Source organism: Hippopotamus amphibius, chromosome 8 (assembly GCF_030028045.1).
Source record: "Hippopotamus amphibius kiboko isolate mHipAmp2 chromosome 8, mHipAmp2.hap2, whole genome shotgun sequence".
In the NCBI taxonomy this organism is placed as follows: domain Eukaryota; kingdom Metazoa; phylum Chordata; class Mammalia; order Artiodactyla; family Hippopotamidae; genus Hippopotamus; species Hippopotamus amphibius.
In genome coordinates this window covers 17944079-17952398 of record NC_080193.1, presented here as the reverse complement: position 1 = coordinate 17952398, position 8320 = coordinate 17944079, and the positions used below count along the sequence as shown (strand labels likewise).

Sequence of the window (8320 nt, the reverse complement as noted above, 5' to 3'; positions counted from 1 at the left end):
CCTTTCTCCCTGCCTTCTCTCCCCTCTGAAAAGGAACTTCGGGACTCCATTTCCTCATATTCCTCTCATAGACTCAGCCTTTTTCCACGGGATTCCAGAGGTGTATGTCCCTGCTCTGACACTGCTTAGCTGTGTGAACTCGGCAGATTTGTTAACCTGAGTCTCAGTTTCCTCACCTGTAAAAGGGGACCAGTGTCTGCTATCAGAGGGTGTAAGAATGTGCCGGACAGAGCATCAGCCAGAGAGCACTCAGCACACACGCGTCACTTCTCTTGCAGGGCCTGCTCCTGGCTCTGCCAGGCAAATCCATCCAGGATTTGGATGGAGGAAAAAAATGATAAAACCAGCCATTACTTGATAAACGTTTATTTTATTTTAGCTTTTATATTCCTCTCCCAGGCTACCTGATAATCTCTCCCCTGCCCAACTCTGGAGGCAGCCTGACCCCATGTTGTGCTTTGGGGGTGGGTGGGGGGAGATTGTACCTTTAGAGCTTGTAAACCTACACCAGGACTGGGGCCAACCCCTCACCACACGAGGTGGGTCTGGCCAGGACATGGGCACTGGGCAGTCCCTAACACCCCCTGAGACCCAGAGCCTATGGACGGAGAGCTACCATCCCCACCCCCATCGCTCAGGACCTGGGGAAGTGAGGGATGGAAAGTATACCAAGGCCCACAGAGGCACGTGCAGGAGAGCAGGGCTTGCCAGGGAGAAGGCAAAGGACCAGGTGAGATTCTTGAGGTTCCTCTGTCTCCAGCCAAGGCTCCTTGCCCTCTCCTTGGGGGCAGTGCCAACTATCCCCGCCTCCCCCACTGGCCAAGCCCAAAACCAGGGCGCCCTATCCCTTCCCACTAGCCAAAAAGAAACAAAAGCCGTGAAAACACCAAGCTTTGTTGCTGGGGGAAAAAACCACCTTCAGTATTAAAATTAAATGAAAACGGACGCTCCAGTCAACTGAGCCAGCAGTGAGCTGCTGACTGCAGACACACAGACAGCCCCCCGTTCTTCCCAAGCCCCGAGGTCTCCAAAGGCAGCAGGAAGGGGCTCAGGGCCGAGTCTGTCTGTCACCAAGAGGGAGCCTCTGGGGAAATAAAGATTAGGGTGGGGTGGTCCTCAGGGGGTCCCAATTTTGGGGCACTGAGGACTGTAAACATGACCCAGCTTGAGGGCTGGGAGTGCCCCAGCCCCCCTAGAGTCTCCCTGAATGAAGAATGGCCACTGTGGTGAGTGAAAAACAGTAAAACAGAAGTTGGTCTCAAAGCAAAGCAAGACCTGGTCTCCCTCTCAGAATATTGTGGGTGAGAGGGGGGCTGAGTCTGTGAGTTCAGAGAGGGGCTGTGATGGAGGGAGAGGAGTCTAGAAGCCAAGCATGGCTCTGCAGCTGCTTCTTCACCCCTATCGGATTGGCACCTGGGCCCTTTCTGGGCTATGAGTCAGCTCATGGCCCCTCCTCCCCAGGGGAACCTGCTGGAAAGTCAGCTCAGGCCATGGCTGCGCAGCCCAGGACTGCACAAGGTCAGGCGAGCTCCTGAGAGGCCCCGCCCCAGGCCAGGGGTGGAAGAGCTGGCTTGGGAAGAAGGAAGAGGATGTGGTTAAGGAGTGCTGCGAGAGTGGGAGAGCTGCCATAGCAACACAGACATGGCCCAAGGCCAGAGGCCACTACTGTCCCAGGAGCACCACCTCAAGTCCTGGCCCAGGGAAAAGTCCTGCCTCGGCCTCCCTCCAGGCCAGGAGCCCTGGAGGCCAGGCGATCTCACGATACTGGTCACACATGAAAACCCGCGCCTGTGCCGCCTTTCTGTACCTGCTGCCTATGGAGGAAGGCAGGCAGCCAGGCCTTGGAGCAAAAGGAGGTCAGGCCCTGGTGTGATGTAGCACAGCCCAGCCTCCTGTCCACGTGAGGCCCAGTCTGGAGCCTCTGGACCAGTGCTGACTGGGCACGTGCCTACCAGGCCACAGATCCTCGCAGGTCCCAGTCACCCTAGCGGAGTCCTGTTGCCAGCAACAAGCCTCTGCTAGGTGATTTGAGACAGGTGAGCAAAGCAGCTGAGGGGCCGGGTTTGGGGCTACAGTTCCCACAAAACCAGCCCTCTGGCTGCTTGAGGATCATCCAGGGCCTGAATTCTCCTGAGAATCAGGCACGATGGCTCCCTCAAGGCTGGGCTTTCTCTGAATTAGAGGTCCCAAAGCACCCCTCAGAACCCAGCATCTTCTCAGAGCGCGAGTCTCCAAAAGCAGGCCAGACAGGGGCCTCAGGGCTGACCCTGACCACAATTTCCTTCAGGACCAGGAACGCCAGGGTCTCAGGGCCGGGCCTGCCAGAGCAGGGCCTGGGGCTGGAGTGGCACCAGAACCAGGACCCCTGCGGACCTCCAGGCTGGCCTTGAGCGCTTCCCCTCGGTTCCGGTCCTCACCCCCATCCTCAGGGCTGGGCCTGGCCGCTGAGCCACTGGCTCCTCAGCGCCCTGACCTCCTGCCCGTACCATTCGTGCAGCTGGGCGAAGGAGGCCGAGTCCAGAGGCCCGTTGGGCGCCGAGGCCCTCCGGCGGGGCGGCGGGGGCGGGGGCTCGGGGCGGAGCCCGGAGGGGGCGGCAGCGGCGGGGGGCGCGGCGCTCCAGACGGCGCAGCCGTTCTCCTTGGGCGCGAGCGCGCGGGGCCGGCTGGGCGGGAGGGGGCCTCCGCCCGCGCGCACGGCCGCCAGCTGCCGCTCCAGCTCGCGCACCACCAGCCGCAGGTAGTCGAAGCTGGCCCGCGACAGCGCCTTCACCCAGCCCTCCATGGCGGCCTGGCTCTCGGCGGCCAGCACGTAGGTGCGGGCCCGGGCGCCGGCGAAGCGCACGGCGAAGGCGAACTCCTCGGCCGCCTCCACCAGCTCCACGGTGCTGCCCTCCAGGATGATGACGCCCACGGGCTCGCGGCCGGCCGCGTCCTCGAAGTAGAAGAGCATGTTGCCGCGCAGCACGAACCAGCGGCGGTGGTAGGCCGCGTGCCGGCCGCCCTTCTTGTACAGGAAGCCCGCGTTGTCGGCCGGCGCGTCGCAGGTGGCGTAGAAGGCCAGGCTGCGCTCGTTCAGCTTCATGGCGGCGGCAGGGCCTGGGGGCGCGGGGCCTGTCCCCACGGGGGCAGCGGTTATTCACGCAGCCCCCGCCGCCGGGGACCTCACCCCACCCTCAGCTGCCACAGCACGCGTCACCCCCGTTGCACAGATGAGGACACGGAGGCTCGACGACCGGAGGCAGCCTGCCCAGGCTCACACAGCTCTTCAGGAACACAGACAGGATTCCAACCCGGGTCTGACTGGCCCCAGAAGCCAGGCTGGTAACTCTCGGGCTGCCCCACCTCCCCCAAATAATGTTGAGGATTCCTAGGGCATGCCAAGCATTTTATATACGTTAACTCATTAATCTCAAAACAAACCTTAGGTGGCAGGGATGAGCATGACGCCCGTTTGACATATGGGGAGACAAAGTTCAGAGAGATTAGTCACTGGCCCAAGGCCAAAAAGCAAGTTTGGCCGAGCTGAAATTCAAACCCAGGCCTCATTTCAGGCGCGGCTGTTGCCATCATCCCGGGGCACCAGACCAGCTGACCAGTTGTGGTCAGGTTCCAGCTCTGCTGAGTTCATAACTTAGCTTTGATTTCCGAGTCCATGAAACAGGGATATGAACAGAACCTATTTCAGAGGACTTAGGGACTTCCTTCATCAAACATTTATTAAGCACCTACTATGTGCCAGGCACTGTTCTAGGCAGTACTAGTAAACAAGATGGAGAGGGTTGCTGCCCTCCTGGTGCTGATGTGCTAGTGGCAGGTGCAGGGAGCAGACAATTAACAAACAGATAAAGTGCGTCTGCCAGATGGTCTGAAGTGGTCTGTAAGATATAAGACAGGGAGGGGACAGGAGTGTTCAGGACAAAAGAAGTGTTTGCTTTTAAAAGGGGGGGTGGGGTTGACAAGAAAGACTATGCTGGGAAAGTGACATCTGAGCAGAGACCTGCAGGAGGTGAGGAAGGGAGCCCCTGGGACATGCCAGGTAGAAGGAATAGCAAGTGCAAAAGCCCCAAGGTAGGAACCTGCTAGTGTGCTTGAGGGGGTTGGTGAGGCTGGAGCAGGGTGAGGAAGGGGAGAGGTGGGGGATGGATGCAGGTCAGAGTGGCAGAAAAGACTGTTATGAAATAATCCAGATAAAGGGCCCACACTTATAAGGAGGGGCTCGGGGGAGAGCACTGTGCACCCATTTGAAGTAGAGGCATCTAACTCTATGCACTTGGCCATAGTGATTCTCCCACCTTCCCCCAAGGGGTAGATGACGAGGGCAACACTGGCCAGGTAGGACTTAGGTGGCACATGAGTCCCCAATGTGGCTACACCCTCCCTTGGGGAAAACCCCTAGGGAAATGCACCTTGGCCACTCTGCAAAGGCACCTGGTGCTCCTGCTTCAAAACCTCACTCTGCATAGGGCATTGGCCACATTGTTCAAGAACCAAAGTATATAAAGTCATTGGAATGCAGTAGGTGCTCAGTTAATGTTCATTCCCCAAACTGGGCAGTGCCTTCCTCACTCAGGACCTGGAGGAATGAGGTATGGGTGGTGGCTCTCCCAGAAGCAGCTGGCCACAGTGGGCCCCAGACAGGCAACCTGACCCAGGGCGGAGGAGGCAACTGCTCCCAACACAATCCATCTCATCTCACCAACACAGTTGAGACAGGCTTCTTGGAAGAGGCAACATGAGCCGTGATTTAGTGCCGATTATCAGCCTGTCCTGACCTAGCAGCTGGCCTGACCAAGGCCACGACCACTGAAGACTCTATTTTGCCTCCCTGAGCTGTGTGACTTCAGGCATGGGAGTCCCCTCTCTGAGCCTCAGTTCCTTTATCTGCAAAATGGGAGGGACTCCTCTCCACCCACCCCCTCCCCAACAACTCCCATATGTGGACACGAGCCCCATTTCTCACAGGAACCACCCACCCTACTCGCCCCGTTTCCCTCCTACCTCTCAGGCCACTGCTCACTTCCCTGCCCTCTGCCCAGTTCTGGTTTCGGCTTGCTCTTCTCTGGGTTCAAATGTCAGCTCTGTAGTGTCCAGGCTGTATGACCCCAGGCAAGTTTTAAGCCTCTCTGGGCCTCTGTTTCCACATCTGTAAAATGGGATCATAATAGCACCTAAGTTGGAGTTGTTGTGATGATGACTACGTAGAAGCACTGAGCACGGTGCCAGGCACAGTACATGCTTAGCTGTGGTAACTGATGATGTTCTTCTCAGCCTCTCCAAATGCTCCCCTCGGTGCTCTTTTTCTCTGCAAAAGGCCCTTGGTTTCCCCCCACCTCCACATCTGATCATGCATCAGGTCCACCTGATCCCCCTCTAACCTCTTCCAAATCAGTGGTCTAATCTCTGTTCATTGCCACCTCCATTCTAGGCCCCCCATCATGGCTCGCCTGGAAGCTGCAGTAGCTGCTTCACTGGTCTCCCTGCCTCCACCGCTGCCTGTTCCTTGTCCGTGTTCTTCAGGGTAAGATCATAACTCCTTCCTAGGTGCCTCTCCTGGCTCACAAAGGATCCACTCCCCACAGAGGGATCCTATTAAAACTAAACCCAATCATACCCCTCCCCTACTCTAAACCCTCTCCTGGCTCCCTACTTCTCTCAATATAAAATTCTTTCTTCCCCATGTCTTCCAAGTTCCCTTCCCCTATTCTTCCCCCTTGCTCACGTGGCCCCAACTACCCTGGCGTCTTTGCTGTTCCTCAAACACACCAGGCATATTCCCACCTCAGGGCCTTTGCCCTGGCTGTTCCTACTACCTGGAAAGCATTTCCCATATCTTCATATGGCCAAACCTCATCCTTCAGTTTCAGCTTGACCCTCACCTCCTCGAGGAGGAGGAGGTCTCTGTATACAAGAGACTCCCCTTAGTCACTCTCTCACACCTCAGCCTGAAATTACCTGGGTCATTTTTGCCTGCTCTAGGAGGGCAGAGGTTCTTTGTCTGAATTCCAGTGCCTGGCATGTAGTTGGTGCTCAAAAACCTGTAGAATGAATCAAACAGTTACCTACTTAAACCTCGCAGCAGCCCCTGAGGAGTCTGTTCCCCATCCCACATTCACAGATGTGGAAACTGAGACACAGAGCGCTCAGGTAACTTGCCCAAAGGTACAATTCTGTGCCTAGAATCGCATGTTCTGGGCAACCAGCCCAAAGGGACTGATCTTGGAGTCTCACCACCCATGAAGGCCAAAGGAACAGCAGTTTCCCTCACACTCAGCATCTCCCCCTCCACCCACCCCCACCCCTCCATCCCGCCCAAGGTCACCAGCCGGCACAGGACCCCTCTCTGCCATGGCCCTGCCTCCTCCAGCCCAGCAAGAAAGGAGTGATGAGGGCAGGAAGCAGCAGGGGCACAGGTTCCAGCCTCTGGGAGGCCGGGTCCCCGGCTCATCTCCCCATGCTCATGCAGTTTTCCAAGAAGTTCAACGTCTGCTGTGGGCACTGCTGCTGATTCAGCAGTTCCCTGGCCAGGCAGGAAGCTGGAGGGGACCAACCCAACCCCTCTCTGGTCCCAGAGCCAACTCGCCTCCTCCAGTCCAGGCTGGATGGGCCTTGAGAACACAGCATCATCTATAAAATGAGAACATTAGTATCCATCCCTCTCAGACCTGGAAGAATTAATCCTGAGGAGACATTCTGCAAAATGCTGAGCACGTAGTGAGCCCTCAGTCAAGAAGCTGTCCAGAAGGCAAATAATTAGCTCCAGGTCTCCAGGAACACAGATCACCCAGAACCCAGGACTCTGGGGAAATTGAGGCATGACATTTTGCCACTCACTTCAAGGAAAGAAGCCAGAACCACAGGTGCTGGGGTTGGATCCAGCTGCCACCAGTGCCCCCCAGGAGGGGGCATGTCGGAGAGGGTGTGGAAGGTACAGGCAGAAAAACGTGCTGAGAACCCTGAGCAGCTCCTCTCCAGCGCTGCCCTGGGCAGGGGCCACAGGAACGCCAGGACCTCCATCCCAGGCCATTGCTCCGAGCTGCCCTCTGTCCTTTTGTGTGTGGTGTTTTCCTTAAAGGACAGCCAGAGCCCTGGATGAGGTGGTCAACGGCAGAATCTGGGAACCAAGAGGAGCGCTACTCCGCAGAGTTTCCCCAACGGCGGAGGTCTTTTAAAAGGTCTGGAAGGTCATCGGCCAAGTTCGTCCCCCGCAGCTGGGATCCCTCATGGGAAAATAACAACTGGCGTGGAATCGCAAGTGGACATATCCCCAGCAGAGGTCTCTCCATACGGCTGGGGGACCCCGAGGCCCATGGCGGCCCAAGCCCAGTCCCGCGTACCCTCGCGGGTCCGCCCGAAGGTCCCCCCAACCAGGCCCGCCTTACCTCGCGGCGCGGCCTAGGGCGGCGGCAGCAGCAGCGGCGGGACGGGCGGCCCGGCCATGGCCCGGGACCCGCTCGGTTGCGGCGGCCGCGGCGGTGGCGGTGCTTTGTCTCCGGGGCGGCCGAGCCGGCGCAGCCGCGGGAGAGCAAGGATCCGACGGAAGGAGGCGGGGGCAGCCGGGCTGTCCGCGACCCACAGACGCGCCTCTTTAACCCTTCCCAACCCGCCCGTGCCGGGCCCGCCCCCGCTCCCATCCCCCGCTCCCGGATTGGGCAGCCCGGAGCCGGCACACCCCCGGATTCGCCACGCCCTGTGGGCCCGCCCCCGAAGCCACTCTTAAAGGAACAGCAGCTGGTTTAGGAATTACCAGTGTCCTATTCCGGGAAAGAAGAGTAGATCCGGGAGACTCAACGCGCTTGCAGGGGTAGGCGTAGGCACAGGGGGCAGGTTCATCCAGAAAGCACTGGGGTCCTGGGCGGGACCACTCGCTGAAGCAAGCCCTAGGCTCTGAGTTCGAACTTCTCCCTGGCTAGCCTTGCCAGATTTAGCAAATTTAACGTCCAGATTAATTTGAAAAAATAACTCTGCCACAACCGTGTGATTTATTGAAAAAAAGCTGAATACAGGACATTTCAGGCGTCATGACAAAGTCAATACAGGAGTGCTCTATATGGACAGGAGGCCTGGCAACCCTACCCCTGGCCCCAGGTGAAGAGGGAAAGCTCTGGAGTTGGGCAGGCTTGGGTTCAAGTCCCAGTAAGTCACATTTAATCACTGTGAGGCCTTAAAGAAATCAGTCCACTTCTCTAGCCCTCTGTTTCCTCATCTGTCAAATAAAGACAATCATAGTATATAAAGTGCATGGCACACAGTAGATGCTGTCAATAAATAGGAATTGCTGTTCATTTTTTCTATCCAAAATAACACAGTTCCACCTCCCTAA

The 8320-nt window shown here is 57.6% G+C and overlaps 1 protein-coding gene across 4 annotated transcripts; it reads right to left on the bottom strand.

The window, feature by feature from the left end:
* Positions 1 to 334: 334 nt before the first annotated feature.
* Positions 335 to 7582, bottom strand: PHETA1 (PH domain containing endocytic trafficking adaptor 1). Of its 4 annotated transcripts, none has more exons than XM_057746788.1 (4): positions 6832 to 7582; positions 5953 to 6035; positions 4999 to 5143; positions 335 to 3111 (listed from the first exon to the last, which is right to left on the bottom strand). In XM_057746788.1, exon 4 carries the CDS (start codon positions 3080 to 3082, stop codon positions 2426 to 2428), a length of 657 nt encoding a protein of 218 aa, XP_057602771.1. In that variant the 5' UTR covers positions 3083 to 3111; positions 4999 to 5143; positions 5953 to 6035; positions 6832 to 7582; the 3' UTR covers positions 335 to 2425. The 4 variants fall into 4 exon arrangements, with proteins under 4 accessions (XP_057602771.1, XP_057602772.1, XP_057602770.1 ...); XM_057746789.1 differs by having other exon boundaries at positions 7380 to 7582; XM_057746787.1 differs by lacking the exon at positions 6832 to 7582 and having other exon boundaries at positions 5953 to 6275.
* Between the last annotated feature and the right edge of the window lie 738 nt (positions 7583 to 8320).

Excerpts from the sequence above, each read along its gene's own strand:
- PHETA1 (XM_057746788.1), bottom strand. The coding sequence starts at position 3,082 with ATGAAGCTGAACGAGCGCAGCCTGGCCTTCTACGCCACCTGCGACGCG.